The 23,805-nt window shown below is 41.1% G+C and overlaps 1 protein-coding gene across 1 annotated transcript in view; it reads left to right on the top strand.

Moving 5' to 3' along the window:
• The first annotated feature begins 2,264 nt into the window (after nucleotides 1-2,264).
• The window catches only part of LOC121199413 (pleckstrin homology domain interacting protein), a 30,529-nt gene continuing 8,988 nt past the window's right edge, over nucleotides 2,265-23,805 (top strand). The window contains exons 1-26 of the mRNA XM_041064063.1: nucleotides 2,265-2,384; nucleotides 2,498-2,556; nucleotides 2,642-2,671; nucleotides 2,823-2,882; nucleotides 5,917-6,067; nucleotides 6,306-6,404; nucleotides 6,743-6,903; nucleotides 10,141-10,362; nucleotides 11,345-11,445; nucleotides 11,847-11,917; nucleotides 12,305-12,405; nucleotides 12,971-13,011; nucleotides 13,586-13,684; nucleotides 14,740-14,896; nucleotides 15,563-15,697; nucleotides 17,433-17,561; nucleotides 17,754-17,979; nucleotides 18,760-18,906; nucleotides 20,005-20,188; nucleotides 20,316-20,418; nucleotides 20,672-20,812; nucleotides 21,039-21,136; nucleotides 21,230-21,437; nucleotides 21,846-21,956; nucleotides 22,276-22,383; nucleotides 23,548-23,672. Of these exons, the coding sequence (XP_040919997.1) occupies nucleotides 2,345-2,384; nucleotides 2,498-2,556; nucleotides 2,642-2,671; nucleotides 2,823-2,882; nucleotides 5,917-6,067; nucleotides 6,306-6,404; nucleotides 6,743-6,903; nucleotides 10,141-10,362; nucleotides 11,345-11,445; nucleotides 11,847-11,917; nucleotides 12,305-12,405; nucleotides 12,971-13,011; nucleotides 13,586-13,684; nucleotides 14,740-14,896; nucleotides 15,563-15,697; nucleotides 17,433-17,561; nucleotides 17,754-17,979; nucleotides 18,760-18,906; nucleotides 20,005-20,188; nucleotides 20,316-20,418; nucleotides 20,672-20,812; nucleotides 21,039-21,136; nucleotides 21,230-21,437; nucleotides 21,846-21,956; nucleotides 22,276-22,383; nucleotides 23,548-23,672 (3,107 nt within the window). The 5' untranslated portion in view covers nucleotides 2,265-2,344. The remainder of the gene's footprint in view (nucleotides 2,385-2,497; nucleotides 2,557-2,641; nucleotides 2,672-2,822; nucleotides 2,883-5,916; nucleotides 6,068-6,305; nucleotides 6,405-6,742; nucleotides 6,904-10,140; nucleotides 10,363-11,344; nucleotides 11,446-11,846; nucleotides 11,918-12,304; nucleotides 12,406-12,970; nucleotides 13,012-13,585; nucleotides 13,685-14,739; nucleotides 14,897-15,562; nucleotides 15,698-17,432; nucleotides 17,562-17,753; nucleotides 17,980-18,759; nucleotides 18,907-20,004; nucleotides 20,189-20,315; nucleotides 20,419-20,671; nucleotides 20,813-21,038; nucleotides 21,137-21,229; nucleotides 21,438-21,845; nucleotides 21,957-22,275; nucleotides 22,384-23,547; nucleotides 23,673-23,805) is intronic.

Genomic DNA, 23,805 nt, shown 5'->3' on the forward strand with positions numbered 1-23,805 from the left:
GGGTCAGAGTACATAAGTGGATGTGAGAAAAGGCAGTGTGTGCCTTCTGCTTCCTCCCAGAGAAAAGAGTACACCCACCTATCTTCCAGAATACTTTTGACATTGAAAAATAACACCCATGCGATGATCACATCCTTTTCTGCCTCTCTGATATTGTATCAGTATTAGTGGTTGACACAACCAAAATTAATTCATCTTGGGCAAATCAGAGCATATGTAAATGATCACAACAAAAAGTATGGTCACTCACAGCACTGAACAGGATTTTGGGAGAAAATACATAGACTCCAAACTGTCCGTCACCTTTGCGAAACAAATACCGGCTCGGACACGACATGGCTACGTGTGCATAAGACATATATTCAATATTAATTTGATTATCCATATATTATTAGCACTTACACAACCTGAATTAAAGAAGCCTGTCTAAATGAGAGGAACGGTGAGAGTGGGTTAACAAATGTCTTATGTGTGTCTTCATTTCACAGGAAAAAACAAATGTAATGTGAAGAGCTACAATAAAGCTGTATTAAAGCCAACTAATATTTTCTTTATTTTCATTCAAAATAAATGTTAATGAATGACAGGGGCTGAGAATTGGTCAGTCATCTGTTGAGGATTTATTTTTTTTTAACATCATCAGCATCTTGTCAGCCTTCGACTGGCTTGTTCCCTGATGTCTCTGCCAGGGATTTAAGTCAGACATGCATTATGTAAATAGGAGAGTGGTTTCTATACCGATGTCTGTGATTACACTGTTGGTTGAAAAAATCATTTGGTACAATATATGTTATATACAGAGATAACATGCTAGGAATAATTCATTATTGGGATTGATTACACCATATTACACCATGTAAGCACCTGCTCACATCCACATGTCTTTTACTGAGATGAGAAGAAATAACTGGGGGAAAAAATGGGGGACAAAAAAAGAATGTATACCTTTTCAGTGGTGTTTGAAATACATTCTCTGGTTCCTCATCAGTGTGTAATAATCTCCCACATTGAACTTGAGGTTGTGGGTTCCCTAAGTTGCTGTAACAAACCACAGCATTAGCCTGACCTAGGAGGTGGATTGTTCTGCAGGTCATAATCTGAAAACTGTTCCAGCACAATGTAAAGAAATTGTGCTGAGAAGTAATTAGAGTAATAACATATGCTTTCATTGATGTCTTCAAATAAGACAAACAGTTCACGAGGTCAGTAAGAGGAGACTAGAGGCCTGTTTTACATTGGTTAACTGCTTTAATAAAACTGATGTTTAATAAGCTCATATTATACCTCCCTCATATAAATAACAATATGATTATTATTGATATAATTGTTAAAAAAACACCTTAGTGTTGATCCTTTTTTTTAAAGAATCACAGCTGTCTGGTGAACCACAGTGAAAGTATGCTGTCATGTAACTATTTCCTGAATAATCTGCCTTGATGGTCCATCTTGCATAAATGTCTCATTGCCATTAAATTCCTGTAACTCACGAGGTTTCATTCATTAAGCTGCATTCCCCTTCTTCTCCAACCCTTCCCCCATTTTACAGCCTGGCAGTATTTGGAAGAGAAATGGACGACTTCCCCACCAAACGGCTCCCAGAGAGAGTGGGTGTGTTAACTAGACATCATGTTACACAATAACGAAAGTAATAACATGCGAGGCCAACGAGAGCACACAGAATTATCGCAGCTGGCTGTATTATTTCATAAAAAAAACCTAGCTGAAACGGTTAGATCGGCTATAAATCCCCCTCAAACACGGGGAGCCATGTTTTACATCCGCATCTAAAAAAATACAGGAAATGCAACAGAATTTAAGTTGTATCAATCCGCAACTAAACTAAATGTATGTAAGTATAAGATTGTAATTATTAAAACATGATAAATGTCATCTAGCTACGGAGTAATAGCCATTCTGCAGCAATGTGTCCGCTCCTTTAGCAGGCTGCCATTTCTACCTCCCCTCAACAGTGGCGTGCGTGAACCACATCGCTTTTATTCTTCCGCAGAGGGCTTGCGCTTTTTCCTTTGAGGGGGAGGGGGATTTGAACAAACCTGCCTCCACAACCGGACGACCGCCATAAAAATTCACCCCGAGGGCTAGTTAACCCGGGAATGTCGTGGCGGTTGGTTCTCTGCGAGGGGAAGACGGCGGTTTGAGGGATAAACCGCACCGCTCGCACTAATTGCCGCTTCGCGGATGAATACTCGACGCAGCCGGGACTTTGTGTGAGCGGAGCTGAATGGAGGCAGCCTCTTCCTGGTGGATAAACAGTGACAGCTACAGGGCAGCCACCTAGACCCACCACACAGGCTCTGGCGCTGCCCTGGCAAACAACACCAAAATGGCTTCAGACAGTACACACATCGCGCAGTTGACTTCTGGTGAGTAAAGGAGATCGGAAAATATGTCATGGTTGTTTTAATATCCCCCCAATTTCCTCGGTGCCCTCTTCTAACGCAGCTCCCGTCCTCCTCTCCCCCTCCAACCATACCAGAACTGTACTTCCTAATAGCCCGATTTCTAGAAGCTGGACCGTGTCAAAAAGCAGCCGAGGTTGGTGTTTTTGCATTTTGGGATAATTTATAATATGTCCGAAATTGTCATGGGGTGTAATTTTGTATTTTTATCCTATTTTCAGACCCTGATAAGGGAGGTGGAGGAGAAGGAGGTAAGCAGTCAGCAGTACGAGAGAGATGCTTCTCTCTGCACTGTACTTTGTGATGTTGCTTTTACTCTGATTTATCATTTACTGTTTTAAAACATCACTCGACACATTTATGAACTGGATGATCACACTCGACACTATTTTTCCACCTCAGCTGCTGCCCAAAAGACTGGACTGGACGGGGCAGGAACACCCCGGGACGTACGAAAATTTGGTAAGGGAGCTCTATAACTGAGGAAAAAGTTTTTAGAGAGCAAAATAAAAATTGAATTTCCCGCAATTTTTAAATCAGGTGGTAAAGAAAAAACTGAAAAGCACTTTGCAGGGCGAGCTGGCTGCAAGTTGGGGCCGATTTGGGGCACCGAGGGGTCGGGTCCCAGCCACATGTGCACCGTGGTGTGCGAGTTTGGTGCCATGCACATCCTAAAGGTTTTAATAGTTGTTGGAAAATTGTGTGTGAAATGTTGATACGTCATGAGTGTTGTGGTGTAGGAGCGCCAGGATCCGGAGGAGGGACTCCCTGCGCCACAAGCCAGAGAGAGATGGAGGCGCTCTTGTCCTGCAAGAACCATAATTTGTGTGCATGGGTTGAAAACACACAGGGGGCAAGAGTTAGAAAACAGGACTTTTTGAGGAGAATATAAACAGTATATTCAGTAAAGCTGGAGTTACAGCTCCTATTTGAGGGGAGGCAGCCGGCCGCTTGTTGTGGAGTCATTTTATTTTTGTTTTTGGAGAGCAGTTGAGGGGGGAGGATTGAGGTCCAAGCTCGGATGGAAGAGAAGAGGGAGATCAGTTCGTGTGAAGATGCGAGGTAACGTTGGGCTGATATCTTCTAATCGCGCTATTAATTGACGCGCTAATTGTCATGTAAACAAACGGGGCTCGTCTGAAAACCGCCGTTTACGCATGGGGGCGTGGGGAGAATTAATCATCGCTTTCATTTTTATTTCCGAGCCGGTTTGCAGAAAGCGTGCGACCCCCTTTTTGTGCTCTTTTATAAGTTTTTATTTTTAACACTATTAAAAGAAAATAACAGCCTATGGTCTGTTTAATCTACGGAGACCTACATTTTTATGGCTTTCCCCTCGTATGTCCTCAAAGGCAGACAGATGAACACTGAAGACGAGATCGCATGAAGTGTGGCGTGAACGGAAAGTAAATCTATACGTTTAAGAAATTATTGACAGCGTCCCTCTGCCTGGCCGTGTGTGTGTGTGTGTGTGTATGCGTGTGTGTGTTTTTCTCTCTCTCTTCCTGCTTGGCTCACTCGGCTCTCCGTTCCTCCTCCTCCTCCTCCCATCCCCAGCCGTTCAGCCTGCCTCCTGTCTATTGTGCATAATTTCCTCTATTAAAAAAAAATACTGCGGAGGGTTTTTAATTATTAGAACAAATGTTTAAAAAAAAAAAATATAGAGAGAGCGAGAAACAGAGTGCTTAGAGGTTGGATCACGGTTGTTTGTCAGCAGTGTATTTTGATGTCTGGGCAGGCACAGAAGGGGGTTGGGCAGCTACGAGGAATCAACGCTGACTTCAGTGATATTGTAATAATTAACAGTTTTAATTGTGGCTAATTAATTAAGGCGGATTAATTAGATGTAAGATTATTTTCATTTTTGCATATAAAACTGATCAGGAACACAGTACACAATATAATATAGGCCTCTTTTTGAATGAAATGGAAAACCTGTCACCATAAATATGTTTACATTAGTTTATTCATTTTATATTTTTGATATTTATGAATTTTTCATGATATTTATGAAATTTCAACATGGTAATGCTTTTTAACATTATAAATCCACGTTTAAACAATAGCAATGTTTGGTGATAGAAATTTATAAGTTTTAAACAGCATATTGGAATGTGAGGTGATGGTTATAGAGAACGTGCCCTGCAGTTGTGTGTAGGACCATGTGCTTTCTGGTGGTGCTGTTGTGGCTGGGGGAGTGTTATCCATTACCCTTCAGAAGCAAGTAAAATGGAGCAAATTGTTATTACATATCACTCCGGCGGTGTGTGTGTCTGTGTGTACCTGAGAGAGGCTTGTGCGCTGATATGCGCTTAGAAACACTGATCACGTCTCTGAACCAGCAAGGATGTTGAAAGCAATTAAGGGGTCATTAATTGTGTGTGTGTGTGTGTGTGTGTGTGTGTTTCAGGGAGAGAATAAGTGTTAGTGTCACTGCTCAGATAAAAGAACGAAAATGCGTGTGTGTCTGTGTGTGTGAGGAGTAATTGTTTAATTTCAGGCCCAGTTAGGATATTTAAATCAGATGTGAAACAAAGCTGATTACCACATGTCCGATTTAAATGAAGACATTTAAAATAATCCTGCATCCTGATGCACCACTGCATGTTTATCTCTGTCATCCTGTGCCGTATAGCTGCTGCTCCAGTCATTCAGGCGCGTGTGTGTGTGTTTCGTCAGAAGTAGGCCATGCAGGAGTGTCCCCATGTGTCAGTGGAATCAGAGACACGCTGTGTTTATAACAGTGTGGCTTTCATTCTGCTTCATGCTTATGTTGCACGCCACGCCCCCCTCCTCTGCTGCCGTACTGCACTGGTGTAAACTGTACCCATATCTATTTAAAAGACAAACAGTGCAACTGAATTTCAGAGTTCATTTTGTGGCAGATGCCATGTTATTATTTTCATTCAGTTAAAAGGGATGCAATCATTTTAATTTTTTCCAAAATATACTTACTGCATTTATTTGTGTTGAGCCTGTAAGAAATGGTCAGGCAGTAATAATTTAGTTATTATAAGGACACTTTCCTGTTGAAATTCTGAAGCACTCAGCAAGCCAGGAGGCATTTGGTCCAGTGACCTTGTTTTTTCTTTTTTTTTATTGCTTCTATTGGGGAATTTTTTTAAATAAATTGTTTATGTGTTTTAGAATTAAAAACACTTAAGCCAGAAAAAAATCTGTTTGTTTACAGGCTGCAGTTACTTGTAAATTCTAAAATAGGTATTTAGATTTTCAGGTTTGGTGTAGTAATGTGGTGCCATGTTAATTCTTAGAGGTAGTTTTTCTATCCCTTGCCACTTTTGACAGGGTCACTGCAAGCTGAGCAACTAAAGGAGTAGGTGTTTCATGTTTCATGTCCTGGTGTATCAGCATTTGGCAAAAGCTTGAAGTTTCCCTTTTTACCACAGTGCTCCTCTTACCACCGATGTTTTTTTTTTGTTTTTTTGTCAGTTATCACTTGGATGACAAACTGAGATATGTGTGTGTTTGTGCTCAGGTGAAGCTCTACCGGCACATCAGTCCAGACCACCTGCTGCAGGTCTGCTCCAGAGTTTGTCCGCTGCTGGAGAGGGAGGTCCCTGCCAGCGTGCCTGGACTCACCAGCCTGCTGGGGGCCGGCAGGCAGAATCTCCTCCGCACTGCCAAGAGTGAGTGGATATACAGCCCCTGAGCACATGGGCCACTTTAATGTGCACGCATGCAAATATACCATCTCGGGCTGTTGTTATGTCAGATCTCATGCACAGACATTATTTCATGTGCTGAGGTGAAGATAAGTTTAGCTTCCCACAGAAAAGTTCACATAGGCCAAATCATTTTAGAATACATGTAACGTGTGTGTTTAATATGTTAATGCTTTTCTGTTGTGTGTTTTTCTTTCTCCAGGTTGCAAACATGTTGTGTGGAAGGGCTCAGCACTGGCTGCACTTCACTGTGGACGACCACCAGAGCCGCCAATTATTTACGGGAGCCCACCTAATATTGGTATGGAAGGAAAACTTTAAATTTTACAGAAGGAAAAAAAAACATTCAGCCATTATTATTATTTGTTTGTTCTTTTGATCTCCAGTTTATGAGTCAGATCTTACATACTATGTTGTATCTTTGCTTGCCAAGGTCTCCTCAGCCTGTAGCATTTTACAGTAGTGTTACTATTGATTTCCTTCAAAATCACAGTGTGTTTTTTTGTGCGGGGAATAAACAGAGCTGTTGCCTATTTTCATTTTCTTCCGTTAAATAAGTGAGTTTTTATTAACTGGATATTGTCTTCTAAGCGTATCATGTTGTCCGTACTGATGTGTACCTTTTTTTTTGACACCCAGTGGAGACAAGTTATGGCCGTCGGCTGAACGGTTCATACCGGCTCCGGCAGCTGGTGCCCACTGCTGTGTACCAGCACATGAAGATGCACAAGAGGATCCTGGGACACCTGTCGTCCGTGTACTGCGTCACCTTCGACAGGACGGGGCGACGCATCTTCACGGTAAGGCGTGTGTGTGTGTGTGTGTGTGTGTACTGCTGCTGAAGGAGCCTGTTCAGAGTGACTTCGCTGACAGAGTTGTGCGACAGTGTTGGCTTTGTGTTTGTTTAGAGTCACCTCTTGTATGTTGTGTATGTGCCTGATTGTTACAAGCTGCCTTTTGCTTACCAAGATGACCAAGCATCTGTATTCCCTGTTGTAACAGTTCTGGTAGGAGGTAATTACTGTTTACTCTTCTGGGGTGGGATGCTTTTACTCAGTGACTCACAGCTATAGCCCAATTCAGCCTGCAGGAGAAAACATTCATACAACTTTATGGTAATGATCATGTTTCAAAGAGGGATTCCCATGTTCTCAAAAAGAGGAAGCTGACCTTTACCCTCTGGATGCCTTTTGTGTGTATTATGCCGTGTTAGGTTCCTTTTCCGTGTGGTTTTGTTGGAGATACAGCGCAGGCAATGTGTTAAATATTGAGTGAACAATGAGATAATGTTGATTTAATGTTGCCATCCTTCTGTTTTGGATCCTTGAGTCAAACACTGCCTGCTGCTACACACCATTTTCAGCTTTCACTTCTTAAATCTCTAAAAATGGCTGTCTGCTGAGAGGGTGGGGGGTGGAGGGGAGGTGTGTGTGTGTGTGTGTGTGGGTTCGATTGACTCTCTGTCCCTCTTTTCCTGTTATCTCTCTGTCTCTCTCTTTCTTTCTCCTCTCCCCCTTCCCTTATCCTGCACTGCCCCTCCTTTGTTCCCTTCTCTCCCTCCCTCTCTCCTCTCCTCCCCCCCTTCTTCTTGCTATTTCTCATCATAACTGGAGAAAATGTTTCCTCTGAGGCGCTGGCTAAGTGCCAGAATTAAAATTCATTCTTAGTCTCCCTCACTTTCTCCTTCTCCCTTTTTTCTCTCAGCTCGTTTTTTTCCTCTCTCTCTCTCTCTCTCTCTCTCTCTCTCTCTCTCTCTCTCGCTGTCTCCTTTCATCACAAGATCACTTTTATTTATATATTTTCTTATTTTTGGATCCCTTCAGTCTTTTTGCTCAGGCTTTGCTGCAGTGGCAGGCAGATTGATTGATAACTGATTAAACTATTTAGCCTAAACATTCACTGTGATCATGTGTGATCAATACACACGTTCATATAGGTTTGGTTAAGGAATTGATTGGCAAACAGCCACATTGATTTGAATAATACAGCTTTAAATGGCTGCAAGCTCATTGTCATGGCCAGATTAGACTCACTGCTATGGATTGTTTGTCCCTGTGACAGTAGCTAATATAACTTCATATCTATAGCAACAAGGAAAGTTTGTGTCAAGTCTCTGGCTTTTTCCAAAGCTTACACCTTTCAAGCCTGGCTCTTGTTAAGGCAGATCAGTTTTTTTTGTCCATCTTGGCACAGCTTTAATTTGTCCTTGGGCTTTTTCTAAATCGATATGGGACCTTTTGGTGTTTTGATCAGTGCACAGGAATAACAGCTCGAGTCAGACTCTAGTCGTTCTACTGGTGATGGAGTGAGTGATTATGATTTATTCAAAGAAAGGTGCTTGGTGTTTTCATCTCACACTTCCTCTAAAATCTTTGCGGACACTGATAGCGTGACCTGTCTTTTAAAATATTTTGCGGATATATAAAAGGCCGAATGTTTTGACATGTTCTATAACCAGCTGACTGTAATCTAATCTGATGTTATCATTAGAGCCTGGTCTGGTTGTCTGTCAGAAGTGATTGATTTTGATTGAAAGCTGGCCATCAGTCTTCATGTCTGAATTCTTTTAACATTGCATTCTTAAGCGTCTCCTCTATTTCTGGCTGCAAAGACCAGACTGTTTCGTGGAATAAAAGCATTCAATCACATCACACTGAGTTATAGCACCTTGATAGTGGTTACCTGTTGGTTTGAGAAATTATTTTGAGATATTAATCAAGGCACCGATGGTTCTGGCACCGTGTTGAATCACAAACAGTTTAACCCCTGGCAAGCTGGATCACAGCCAGAAATTCTTCGAGAGCCCGTATGTTGTTTTAATGTCTTGATTTAGGGTCTCGATAAAGGATTTTCAATCTAGATTAAAGAACGTTTAAGTAGCTGACTTGGGAATTTAGTGCAAACATTTTTTTTAGGCTTAACTTTATGTATTATAATTTAATAACTGTCCTTGGTGGGTTTTTTTTGATATATTGCTTTTTGTTCTCCATCCTTTTCTCGTATTGCTGTTCTTGATTCAACACTCATTTTTGCTCAAAACCCACAACTGCTCTTGTCAAAATGAGACATCTTGTGAGGTCTTACTGAAGCCTCAGCCAATACACATTAGTGTTGCTCTACAGTTTGAGATTGCTCCATCTTCCTCAGCGCAGTTGTGCTTTATTTCAGCCGGAGCGAGGTGTGTTCACAGTGCAGGCCAGTCTGTCTCACAGTGGTGTGAAAAAAAAAAAAATCTAAATGATATGCTGGAAGACATTCGGTATGCTTACCTGCACACTGTTAGTCTGTCGTTCTGAAGAACCAAATGAAGGTCATAGTTTGAGGAAGCATTTACATGGATACAAGAACCTGTTTCCCCCAGTAACCCAAATTTACATCATTTGTTCAGTAATTATTTATTAGATGTGCCAAATACACTGAAGTTTAAACATTCAGAATAGGTTAAATTAACATTGTATGTACTTCGTGTTCTGGCATTTATGTACTTAATGTATTTCATTAAATTTTCCACCACTGACAGCCGAGCTGCTCTCTGATTTTGCGTCTAAACTTTGGGTCCTTACAAGTGGACGCACTGAAACAAACACAGTCTAAGATATGCTCACAGCATGGTAACGATCTGCCTGTTAATTGGAAATGCTTAGTGTTTCTTGGTCCTTGACCTAAGATAATATAGTGAAGGTGTTTACATGACAGTTGCAGTGTTATTCCTTTTACTTTGCAATAATCAAATTAGTCGCAGCATGTAAATGAATTGACAATCTGGTGCCTTCAAATGTTCATTGTCGCTTTTTGTCACACTGGAGATTAATCACCTCTATTTTTGCATCTGAAGACTCTCGTTGTCTCCTCTGTTGTGTTCCAAGTTTGCCAGTCAGCTGGCAAACTTGGGCTGCAGTGTGCTCAGATACATTTTAAAAGTCTTTTTGAACGTGACATGTTTTATTCGTCTCATTTGAAGTGCGTCTCCGATGTAGACACGCAAGTCTTCATTCACGTCTGACAGCCATGTTGATGCTTTTGTCTTTCTTTCCCAGGGCTCAGACGACTGCCTCGTGAAGATCTGGGGAACAGATGACGGACGTCTCCTGGCCACGCTGCGTGGCCACGCTGCTGAGATCTCCGACATGGCCGTCAGCTACGAGAACACCATGATCGCCGCTGGTTCCTGTGACAAGACCATCAGAGTGTGGTGCTTACAGACCTGCGCCCCGTTGGCCGTCCTGGAGGGACATGCAGCTTCTATCACCTCACTGCAGGTAGGAGGATTGTCAGGGCATGTGGTTTGGCATGTATGTTTATCTGTGTGTATTTGGTTTGCTCAAAAAAAGGATCTGAAAACTACTTTCAATATTTTTAATCCTTGCCAATCACAGGTCTGTCCATAGAATGTGTGCATCTCTGTCTGCAGCAGTAAATTGAAGGAACTTCATTTACACTGGTTGGATGGACAGTTCAGTCTTAAGTCTTATAGACTAAGGTTGGAGCCTAGCTGATGTGTTTGTGGGTATTTTGCATGTGGGCTAGTTTCATACTGACTTCACAGAATGGAAAGCATCACTATATTTAGATTATGACCAACTGAAAGTTCACCTCATGTTCAGAAGAAGATGAGGTCAAGAAGAAACCCCCAACATATGGGCAGCTGAAGACATGATGTTTTTCTTATTATCAAATTCCCCACAAAAAAACCCAAAACAAAACACTGCATTGGTTTTGTTTACTAATGAGCGTTCTTTTTTTTTTTTTTTAAGGCTATGCTATTTCCTGAAACAGCTGGGAACTGTAGTTTATGGTAACAGGAGTAAATAATAATATTTGTCAGGGACTATTTCCTGCCACAAAATAATGCATGTGAGTAACTTAGATTTTTGACAACAATGGAGATCTATAACACAGAGTAAAAAGAAATTTTCGGCTTTGGCTACACAGGCAATACTCTCTCATAGGATTACCTCTGGTAGGAGTAGTTATGGGACTTGTCCACAATAAGATGAAAACAGAAATTCCCGGCCTTATCCTGTGAATATGTACCGTGAAATGTCTGATCACCCACAGTGTTTGGGATGGCCTCTCTTTCCTCTCTCTCTCTGTAACTCTCACCTTTCCCTAAATTGTTATGAATGCTTTTTAAGCGTAAATAGCTTAATTGTCTGTTCAGTTTTTTTTCGCTGTAGTGTTGCTGTAGGAATGTTATGTCCACCGTGATCAACTGTAACCTCTAATTGGTTGTGTGTGCAGTTTTCTCCTCTCTGTAGTGGATCCAAGCGCTACCTGTCCTCCACCGGAGGGGATGGAACCATCTGCTTCTGGCAGTGGGATGCACGCACGCTCAAGTTTGGGTGAGAGACACAAACATAGTTCACAAAGTCTCACCTGCACGAGCGCCGTTCACACCTTTTGAAATGACATATTTGTCACATGTTTTTGAAAATGTGATTCTCTTGTCATAATATGTGTGTAATATGTTACCTGGTGAAAATCATAGTTTTTGGGGTTTTCATTGTGCTGTGTGGTATTTTGACAGTACAGATTTAGTATTACTACCTTAAGCAGTATATTATTTAGGCCAGTACTGATCTAAACTACACATAGATTTGGTAAGTTGTTACATTAACTCTAACACTTCCTGTTTATGGTGGATTTGATTCCTAAGTGCATCATGTCATGACTTCTTCTGTTAATATGTACAGAAAATACCAAGTAACATAAGTAATATATCCGCTCTTGTGTGAATGTCCAGTCAGAGGCCCAGTAAATTCACAGAGCGTTCCAGACCTGGCGTCCAGATGATCTGCTCCTCCTTCAGCGCAGGTGAACACCGCTCTCTTTGATCCTCACGCATGCTTCCACACCACTGAAGGGGAAGCACAACTTAAAAAAGAAAATTGTACAGTTAGCCCAGATTAACTGAAGAGCTAGCACAGCTGACGACCACACTCAAGTGGGTCTGCCGCTCGTCACCAAATGTGGAATAAGTGCTTCACAGTTGTTGAGAGTATATTGCTGTTTTGAGATGTTATTGAACTTGGACATTTGATAAATGATTTTGAAGTTTGCAAAGTTTGCAATTGAAAACACAAGACAAGTTTGAGAGTCACCACAGTTTTATTCTTAAAGTGTATATTAACTGTTAGGTATTATATTATTTAAATCTAAATAGCCCAACAAGTATCATTCTAATCCTGTATGTGTGTCCAGGTGGTATGTTCCTCGCCACAGGAAGCACAGATCATATCATCAGGGTGTACTACTTTGGTTCAGGCCAACCCGAGAAGATCTCTGAACTTGAGTCCCATACAGTGAGTCAACAAGGATTTTTTTTTCCTAACAAAAAGTGTGCTTTAAAGAAAATCTCTCAAATCTGTGAGATGCTTAAAAATACAATTGATTGCTTGTTAATCAACAGGTTTAATTTAAGATTTAGTTTGTCTGGTAACTGATCTGTTTTTGTTTTAAATCATTTCTATACAAAAATGATAAATCGGTCAGTGGGTTGTTTGGGGAAATACATGATATACAAACAACAAAACATACAAATATATATATATACAAAAAAAAATCAAGGTCCACTTATGCTTTCTTCCAAAGCTTTCAGCTGTATTTCATGGTCTTCCTCAGCAGCTGGATTTGGATATTGTTGTTATCATTCTCCATAGCAGTTAACAAAACTCCATCTGCTGAGGAAGACAGTTAGATGGTGTGAAAGCTCTGGAAAAAACCTGTAAGTGGACCTTGAGTTAAGATTTTTAAAACTGACATTTATTGGTAATACACAATGAGAATGTCATGGTGTGCTGGCAGAGGAAATGCTTGTTACCCATTGCATTTTTTTTTTAACTTTTCTCCTGCATTTTTCTCACCTAGGACAAAGTTGACAGCATCCAATTTTCACATTGCAGTGACAGGTGAGTTTGCGTGTTTGTGTGTGTGTGTGTGTTTGTGTGTTTGGGTGAGCTGTATAGCTGGTGTAGTTAATTTTTGTGTGTGCTTTGCTGTTTGTTTTTATGGAACCTGGGGGTGTTGTAATGTAACTTGATAGTGTCAGCAGAAACACGGCTGTTACTTACTGTCTGATGCATGCTCTAATATAAGTCCTCTCACATGCGCATAGACACACGCGCACACGCTTGCACACATCATGCACTCGCTGAGTGTAAAATTATGTGTGCCTATGTGGAGTTTGCAGAAAAACAAGCACAGCTGTAATTCCCCTGGGCTGCTGTAATCTCAGCAGTGAGGGAGGTAGACTGTCTATGCAAAAGGGAGGGGTGGAAGAGACAGGGAGGGGTGGGAGAGACAGGGAGGGGTGGAAGAGACAGGGAAGGGGAGGGGAGAGTACATACAATTAGTGTATACTGATGTGTGCAGATGAAAGCAACCATTGTACTGCAGAAAACTGAAACAGAGCTAAGCGTTATATTTACAGTTTGTTTGCTGCATTATTATGTGTTCACAAATCTGTGTGTGTGTGTGTTGTAGGTTTGTGAGCGGCAGCCGGGATGGCACAGCACGAATCTGGCAGCTACAGCCTCAGGGCTGGAGAAGCATTCTGCTGGACATGCAGACCAAATTACCCGGGTGAGTGTGTGTACGGCTGTCAAAGTCTGGCTTTTCCACAAGCGCTGTTGTGCTTAGAGCTCAGAGCTGTGGGCTGGGATGATCCTGCAGGTTATAATGTCAGACTAAGTTTTACAAAAAATCAATCATTTTATGTACAAAACAGACTTATTGTATGTGTGGCTGAAAATGGACAGACAAGAGAGCGGCACTGTTTTAAAGTAAAAACATTTATTTAGCAACAGAAGAAAATTAAATCCTTTTGTTGCATCAGCAAACTTTTTTTCTTTCTATTATGTGCATCTGTATTTATTTATTCACAGTTGTGTGAGGTGCCTCATAATGTACGGGGCATAAATAATTGAGTTAAAGAAAAAAAAAACAATAACTCTTTCACACCTGTGGCTTAAAGTGTGAGAGTGATTGATTACCTGATTGCTTCCAGGCAGAATATAGATTTACTGCAGGCATAACTGACAGTGAATGAATGATACTGACAGGCTATTTAAGTCTTTATTGCCTGAGTGAACACAACAAATATGACATAACAATAAGTATAAATGTAGATAACCTGGTTAGTACTGGTTATGACTTAAATCTTCAGAATATAACTAGACTCACACACATGACTGTCTTTGGTACAGGATCTCAACAATGTTGCTGCACCATCTGGAAAGTGTGGACAAGCACAGAAAGTCAGGCAACTGCACAAGAAAATGTGGAAATGTTTTGGAAATGCTGATTTTCACAGTTTACATATGTAACAGCTGGGATTGTGAATAATTATCTTAAGCTGTAGAGAGATAAGGTCTAGTTGTCAGATTGTCTGGCTCCTCATTAATGGTGTAAAAAAAAGGACTGAAGATAATAGATTTATTTATTATTATTTATTAGTAGGAAATGAACAGGTACATCCCTTTTCATCAATAGTTCTCAGGATCCCCTTAATATATGTGCAGTTATACCAAATTTTACAATATATCTGTGGTTATTTGTGTCTTATTAAATTTCTGTGTATCAAGTAAACCAAACCGATCTTAATTGGTGTTACCATGACATCAACATCTGCCCCTCAGGAAGTACAACCCTCCTCCACTGGAAGACAAGGTTACCAAGCTGAAGGTTACCATGGTAGCGTGGGATCGTCATGACAGCACGGTGATCACAGCAGCCAACAATCTGACGTTGAAGGTGTGGAACTCCATCACCGGGAACCTCGTCCATGTCCTCATGGTATGTAGTGATTAAACACGAATGATAAACACTACCAAGAATCTAACGTTAATTGCGTTTCAAGGGTTCTTTATTAATCTTACAAGTTGAACTTTGAGTAGTTTGGGTGATACTTAACCTTTATTTGACCCGCAACCACAAATGTGCTCGCTAGTTTTCAGTGTCAGTGTGTTTGTCCTCCTCTTACTAGTCCCAGAATATAAATATAAATATACAAATTTCATATACAGTGCTGTATTATTTCTTTATTTATTTTCTTTTTCCAAAACATACTATGGATTCTTAAATTGATTTCTTTAACCCAGTGATGCATTCAAGGGCATAGCACATTTGACAGTTGTAAGGAAAACTTTGCATATAAACCCAAGAGAAAAACAAAAAGCAGATGTGGACATTGGTTAAAAAGATGAATGAATATGAATTAGGTTGTTTCTTGTGTTGAAACACTTGTGGTTTGGAAGCTAACTCTGAAATGTTGGATGTCAGAGTGCATTTAAACACACTCACAGACAAGTGACACAAAGTATGTTTAATTGTTATTGGTTAAAACATGTTAAATCACAGGGACAGTTCTTTAAGAAACAAATGCCATTGATTTTTTTCCATCTCTCTTTATTTATAACTTAAATGTGTCTAAATCTAGACATCCATGTTGTTTAATGACAGGGTCACGAGGATGAGGTGTTCGTTCTGGAGCCACACCCTTTTGATCCGAGAATCCTTTTCTCAGCGGGGCATGATGGGAACTGCATTGTGTGGGACCTGGCCAGAGGGGTCAAGATCCGCTCCTATTTCAACATGGTAAAACTCTTGTCCATCCCGTGTCTCTCCGTCACTGTCTTTCTCACTTCTCTTTGGGCACTGAAGCTGAAAGTGTCCCTATTCAGATGTTCCCCCCCCTCACATGTGACACAGATGTCATGTTTTCTTATGCAGTGAATTCGGAGGAATATACACTGATTAGAATTTTTTTTTCTCTTCTGGATTGCAGGGATATGTGGTTTTCATTAAAAGGATTGCTTTTGTATTTTCTTCTTTCCCACCGCACATTCTTTCCCTTTCCTTTCCCAGTGTCACCCTTTGTCTCACATTCTTTCCCTCTCGCCCACTAACTGTTCCTCCCCTCCCTCTGTGCTTTCACTTTCTCTCTTTGCTGCTTTACTTTCTCACCTCCATTGAGGCATTTTCTCTGTCATTTAATGCACTACATGTGGCCACGGGCATGATTCCAGCGTAGGATGAAATCATGGCACCACACTCGTGCATATGCTGCTGTACATATTCGTCTTGTGCATTTATCGTTTTAGCCACTGTTGTATTTCCTGCTTGTGTCTCTATGGTAACCAAGGACAGCATTAATCACAGTCTCAAAACAAGTGAGTCACTCACAGAGCTGGTCAGTTGGCCAAATCTTGGTGTTAATCATAGACATTGAACAGTGTTGCTCAATAACACAAAGTGAAGAAAAAGCCCAGATTTCAATTTCAAACTTAAAGGAATAGTTCAGCATTTTGGGCAAGTGGTTTATTCACTTCCTTGTTGAGAGTTAGATGATAAGATAGATATCACTGAGTAGTGTGACAAGCTGCAGTCAGCAGCCAGTTAGCTTAGCATTAAGACTGGAAGCAGTGGGGACACAGTTAGCATGAATGTAACAGCGCTTCGAAGCAGTGAAAATGACAAAAGAATACTTTTTTTTTTTTTTATCAGGGCTATGTGCCAATGTGACAATGTTTTTGGGTAGTGAGCTTCAGAAGTGCTGGTAAGCCCCACTTCCTCTGGCACACAACTTGAGTTGAGCGCTGCTAATCTGGTCTCTGTGTCATACATTCATCATACCTTCAGCACTAACGGAGTCGGTTTAAGCTAACGCAGTATACACTGCTTATTCATTCAAACACTGTTTCATCCATGCTGCCGTTGCTCAGCTGTGCCCTTCCTGAATGTGCTTAAGCAGAAGACGATTGAAAGTTCAGTACTTCAGGTTTGGCAGTTGCAGAGTCTTTTTGATGAATCAGGGACAAAGAGGCAAAAACGTAAGAAATGTTTTCATCTTGTGTTTGAATGGAGCTATTGTGAAAGTGAAGGAAAACCCACAGAACAGCTAAAAGCAACAGGCAATTGATTGTCAGACCAGTTAGTTTCAGTTTCTACAGGTGGTCTACTGGTTCTGTTTTCTAAGAGTGGATGCCACTCCTCAAATTCTGTTTATTTCACTATTGTTGCTTGAAATGTGAGATGCTCATGTTTTCATAAACTGGCTATATGTCATAAATGTATGATTCTGATGTGTTATTTAAGGAAAATCTTGCAGGCTAACACTTATGCGTGCCATTCGTGTGGCTTGTTCAATAGTGCATGTGATCTTGTGACATTTTCATTTGACTGTATTCATGCCATACAACTGCAGTTGGAATTCCCCCAGGTAGTGCAATACTATGATTTACTATTGATCACTATTTCCCTGTCTTTTTCTCTCCCTCCTTCCCTTTCTCTCTCTCTCTCTCTCTCTCTCTCTTTCTGTTTCTGTGGATAGATTGAGGGCCAAGGGCATGGGGCGTTGTTTGACTGCAAATGTAGTCCAGATGGGCAGCATTTTGCTGCCACAGACTCCCATGGACATCTGCTCATCTTTGGTTTTGGCTCTAGCAGCAAGTATGACAAGGTAAAGCGACAGGATCATCTTTCATATTTACAAACACACCTAAACCTGACAGTTAACAACAACTCGAGTAACTGATGTTATCAGTAGTAACAAAGGCCTGTGTCATGTCCTCAGATCAGATGGTACATATAGACGTATTAGCTTTAAAATGTGCTGCCTGAATGTACCTGTCACTCTCCACCTCTTCTGCAGATAGCGGACCAGATGTTCTTCCATACCGACTATCGGCCACTGATCCGGGACGCCAACAATTACGTGCTGGATGAGCAGACTCAGCAGGCGCCGCACCTAATGCCCCCTCCCTTCCTGGTGGATGTGGACGGAAACCCCCACCCTCCTAGATACCAGCGGCTGGTGCCTGGCAGAGAGGGCTGCAGGGATGAGCAGCTTATCCCACAGATGGGGGTCACTTCCTCAGGTACAAAGACTGAAATCAGACCCTCAGGAGTATCGCTTCTTCACGTTTTGGGGTCACGATGTCAGCTGAACTCAGCCCCTGTCTGCTTGTACGCTTTAGATTGGATCTTTACCTGGAGGTCTCATCGGAGCCCGTCTGTCAGCTGATCAAAGACGCTTTTGTCAAGCTCATCGTGCTGCTCTTGTAGCTCATTACTTGACAAGAATGTTATCTGTGCTCAAATGTGCTTAATGAGAGGGTTTTACTAAAACTGCACCAGCATTGGCAATTAAAGCCAGAATTAATAAGGCAGTTTAAAATTGTGGCATGGATATAAACAGAAGAAGAAGAAGAAGTCAGTAGGTAATCAACATTGGTATTGCACAGTGGAGACACATGAAGATAGCGGGGTAGGGGGGTGGGGTGGCACAGGAATCTACAAGCTCTCTGAAGTTTTTGCCTCATAGTATATAAAATCGTTTCCCCTAACCTTGCCCTGCTCTCAGCTTTTAAAAAAGCAGTCTGGGTATTGAGGTGACTCTGCAGGATTTTGGGAAAACCCCACTGCTTTTTTCTTCTCTGAGGTGGATGTTAGCGTACTGTGACGTGCGCGGTGAAGGAATTTTTAGCTGGCTTCAGCTGAATAGAAGTAGCTGGCAGTGGCGATCTTAATGACTGTAATGCCTGTTGGATTTCAAACTTATTTAATTTTCCCAGAACCTTACCCAGAATTTTTCTCGTTCACTTTTTAAGTCTCTCTCTCTCTCTCTCTCTCTCTTGCTCCGTTCCTGTCTGTGTCAGGGCTGAACCAAGTGGTGAGCGAGCAGGCGGTGGACGGTCCCAGTCCTCTGGACACGATGATTCAGAGGCTGCAGCAGGAACAAGACCAAAGACTGGGAACAAATGATGTCTTTGCTTCTGCTGCTGCAAACACCAGGGCCAGTAGAGGTAGGACCACGTCACCACAGGAAGGTCATGCTGTTGTAGTGTGGGCGGCTTTAAATGGTGTTATGTGTTTTCATGTTTGTGGATCGGTGTGGTTCACCTGCTATGCAAATTAGCGTTAGTGTTTGTCTTCGTCTGCTTTAAGACAAGTCAGTGTTTAAATTGAGTTAAAGATACTTAAACTGCATTAACATTGTGTCACTGGTATGTTGCAAACTCCATTTATTTTTTCTGCAAGTTAAAACAGGCTGAGAATTATTTACAGATACTATATTAATTAATATGATTAATTTGTACCGTTAAATTTGTGAACATTACACAACACGTTACATATATAATAATTACTTATTTATCATAGTCATAATAATTACTTTCCAACCTGTTGCTTAGAATCAGTATAATGTGAAAATGAAAAGATTTTTCTTATGAAATATGCAACATACATAATGTCACTTATGTAAAACTAGCACTTTGGGCATCTCAGTGAGATTTACACAGGAAACCTAAGAAGTTCATTAAAAACATGTTTGATCTGTGTGTAAAAGAGTTGGTGAACACAGAGAACTGTGTTTGGGAAATATGCTTCTTGGGTCAGCTAATCCATTTAGTGATGAAAACATACAACTGATCAAAATGTTGTGAAATGATTAATGGTTTTAGTCTTTTTTCCTGCAAAAAAACAGAAAATATTTTCTGGTTCCAGCTTCTCAAATGTAAGGATTTGCTGCTTTTGTCTTAAGTGGTAGTAACCCGAGTATGGGTTTCAATCTGAAGAGATCACCTTTGGCTTTAGGACATTGTGATGGATATTTTCACAATTTTTTTTAGACAAAAAAGAATAATCGTCAGTTGCAGTCCTAGACCACTTCCCAATAATTTTAGAGCTAAAAATTCCCATTTATAAACTAACTTTGGTGATGATGTCGGTCCTCTTCCATTCCCTATAAGGACAGTGTGCTATCATATGCAGCACCTTTTTTAAAAAACATTCAAGTCTTTTGTCAAGTACGTTAAGCAATGGAAAAATGTCCCAGGAAGTAGGGGTCTTCTTTTAACACTGACCCATGTCCACAGTTTTACAGATTTCTCTCTCCTCCTCAGGATCGGTGGGTTCGCCCACAGAGGTGCACTCCCCACCCAACGTGGGTCTGCGTCGCAGCGGCCAGATCGAGGGCGTCCGCCAGATGCACAGCAACGCCCCACGTAGCCAAATGGCCACAGAGGGAGACCTGGTGGCCTGGAGCCGCAGGGTGCTGGTCCCAGAGCTGGAGGACGCTTCTGTCAGGTAAAATACACACACCAATGCATACAGTACTACCACACATAAAATCAGACATCATGTGATTTCCCTGTTTATGAAGTGGTAGCCTTAATGCACATCATGATCTGTGTGTGTGTGTGTTATTGTGCAGGAGACAGGTGAACTGGCGCGAGGCTAAAGGGGAGGAGGAAATCAATATTTATCAGTCAGAGAGGAGGAGACGCACCATCCACTCTCTCCCCAAGGAGAGCAGGGTAAGTGAGTTAACACACACTCACAGACATTATTGTTTTACAACACTTCACAGAAATGTGATTATTTTTCTCATTTAAACATTTTATTGAGGACTTCACATCTCTTAGCTTGTGCGTTTATAATCAAGCTTTATTGTTTCCTCATTTTTAATTATCTGTCCTCCTGTACCTAATTATCCTTCTGCCATCAGCTGTGATATCACCTGAGTTATTCTTGTTTCTGTCCTTCATATTAAGCGCTCTGTTGTTGCAGGTTCATCCCACATCAGAGAGCGTAGTAGTAGACGAGGGGAGGAGGAGCCAGGGGAACCATGGTTATCACACTCGTGCTGCCATGGAGGAGACGAGTCGCCAGAGCGCCGAGGCTGCAGACGACGATGACAGCACCTCAGAGGTAGATACACGACTGTTACTCTGGCATGTTTTGGATTTAGTTTTATACTCTATGTGGGAACTATGTGGCAAACGTTTCTTAAAATCCAACAGCGAACTAACCAAAAAACAGATGACTGTCATTAAAATTGGATTTGTGGTTTTTTTTTTAATTAAGAGATTTTAAAGTTTTATTTCCATTATTTTCATTCTTTTTAATTGATTTTGTGTTTTTCTTTTTGTTTCAGGGAGAGGTGGAGGTACGGCAAATCAACGGACATTCTTCAGAGGAGGAGAAGGACGAGGAAGGAAAAGAGCCCTGGCCAGACGACCACAGCAGTTCAAGGTAAGATACATACAGAATATCACACGCATTTATCATTTCATCTTTGTGTAGTTAGTCCGTGACGTTTATCTTTGTCCTACGATGTATTTGCAGCGACTACTCCAGCGATTACTCTGACTGGACAGCAGATGCAGGGATCAACCTTGAACCGCCCAAGAAGAGCGTTAAAGTGAAAAAGAAGAGCAGCGGCTCCGAGGAGGACGGAGAGAAGAAGAGGGACGGCAAGAGAGAAAGAAAGAAAGACAAACCAGACAAAGACGGCACATTACCAAAGAAGAAGAAGCCAAAGGAGAAGAGGAAGGTTTGTCATCATTAATGACCAAAAATTTTATCTTCCTCCATGTAGCAGCAGGAACTATGACAAATCAAGTAACTGTATGATTCAGAGTTATTACCCATCAACTGTTTGTAAAAATAAGTGTTCAAATGAAAAGTTATTTTAAAGAGATTTAATAATTTGTTGAAATAAAAGGGGCAGGTTACATTAATATCAGGCTTTACCAGGAATAATAATAGATAACAGTAATCAATGACAGACACACTAGATGAGGATCATCTAACTAACTAACTAACAAATGAGTGTAGGCCCTTATATAAATAATACATTTGGAAAATAAAAGAAAAATGTTATAAATGCAAAACCCCAAATTTTGAAAGATTTTCTATTGAGCATTTAATGAAGTATTTATTGTGTTTGTGTGTCATTCAGAGGACAGAGTTTCAGGAGCAAGGGCTAACTCTGGAGGAGTGGCTTCCCTCTGCCTGGATCACAGACACGGTCCCGCGGAGATGTCCTTACATACCCCAGATGGGAGACGAGGTACACGCGGCCTGTTTCTGTTTCTGTTACAGTGCTCTCACCACACGTGCACCTCACGACTTCTCACACCAAAAAACACAGGCTTATTTTTATTTATTTTTTTTACATAGCAACAAGATTAGAAGTCTGCAGCAAAGTCAGCGGCCCCATGGGGCTGTAGTACTCATGAAGTATTAGAAAACAAAGGGCACACTACCTGATGTTTCCATGGGTTTTATATTTTTGAGTAGAGTTACATGCCCTGCAGTCACGAAATATACCAGAAAGATATACAATATACAATATATGTGTGTGTGTGTGTGTGTGTGTGCGCGTGCAGGTATACTACTTCAGACAGGGCCACGAAGCCTATGTGGAGATGGCCAAACAGAAAAAGATTTACAGCATCAATCCTAAGAAGCAACCCTGGCACAAGATGGAGCTGCGGGTAAGGAAGAGTTTGACAAAGATGGATTTAAGACTCTCTGAAGAGAGACATCGCTCTTTACATCCCCTGTATGTGGAGATTTATACTGTCTCTTTATTTGTGTGCCCACAACCACTGAGGAGAAGCCCATAATAAAAATCACAGTAGGATCATGCAACAAAAATCAATACAGGCGTCACACAGAGGAACTCTATGTGGGAAGTTAGGTTAATGATAATGAAATTCAATAAGAGCATAAAGGAAAAACTTAAAACTGCCCAAGCAATTTTTCTCAACTTCTCTAATAAATACGCAGCAAACATATAATGTCCAGTCCTTTTGTGCGATCTAAGATGACATGACATTTTGATTGTGTAATATTTTCAGTGACATTTCTTTTTTTAAAACCTACTAGGAATACATAGCTGCAACCTACAGTGATGTTAGCATTGTTGTTTGATTGTTATCAACGATTCAGCACACACGCACATCTACTGTCACAGTCGCTAGCAAAGCTCTTACCGGTATTTCTTCTTCATCACAGACACTAGTCTAGTTTCACTCTCAGGTGGACTTTAATCCTTTTTTTTCTGTCCTAAAAACGTCCCTCCTCTGAAAGAGAAATGTCTTCTGAGTACAGAGTTTCACTCGTGTGTATGAAACCGTCTCTGAAAGAAAAAGAAAAAGGACACCATCAGACACTTTTCTTAAAAGCAACAGCTTAAGGGATTGTATTTTTACTTGGTGTATTTTTCATTTCTTTTCCATTTGTGGAGGCAGAAATAGAAATTTTTGTGCAGATGGCAGACCATAATGCATTGCACTCACAGTGTGCATCTTTGTGATTGTGCTGCCTATAGTGTGTGAAATGCAGCGCGCTCTTCTATATCTGTTTTTTTTTTTTTTTTTTTTTTTTTTTTTGTAATTTGAACAACCAGGCATGGCAATGTTAAAGCATCTGTCTCCAGTCTCACTTTTCCTCAGCTGGAAAAACTTACTTTGGCACTGCTAACGCTCCCTCAACCTACATAAACACTGAAAAGAAAATCTATCAATAGAAAGTGAAAAGTAGTGCGCTGAACTGTGGTTAACCTGATAGCTTCCAGGGTATGTGAGAGATCCTTTCTGGGAAGGAATGAGTCGTGTTCCCTTGTGTTATTTGTTTATTTTACTTGTTGCGTTCAGGAGCAGGAGTTGATGAAGATAGTTGGCATCAAGTACGAGGTCGGCTTGCCCACGCTGTGCTGTCTGAAGCTTTCCTTCCTGGACCCTGACACGGGCAAACTGACCGGAGGATCCTTCTCTATGAAGTAAGCATCCCTCTTTTTTTTTGTCTCCATGCAAGAGCTTCAGTTAGCACAGCTGCTTAAAGATTGCACCGCATATCAAACACGTCAAACATCTCAACTTTTTAGATGAAGTGTTGACACGTGTTATCTCTTA

This window comes from Toxotes jaculatrix, chromosome 19, assembly GCF_017976425.1.
Source record: "Toxotes jaculatrix isolate fToxJac2 chromosome 19, fToxJac2.pri, whole genome shotgun sequence".
Taxonomy (NCBI): Eukaryota; Metazoa; Chordata; class Actinopteri; family Toxotidae; genus Toxotes; species Toxotes jaculatrix.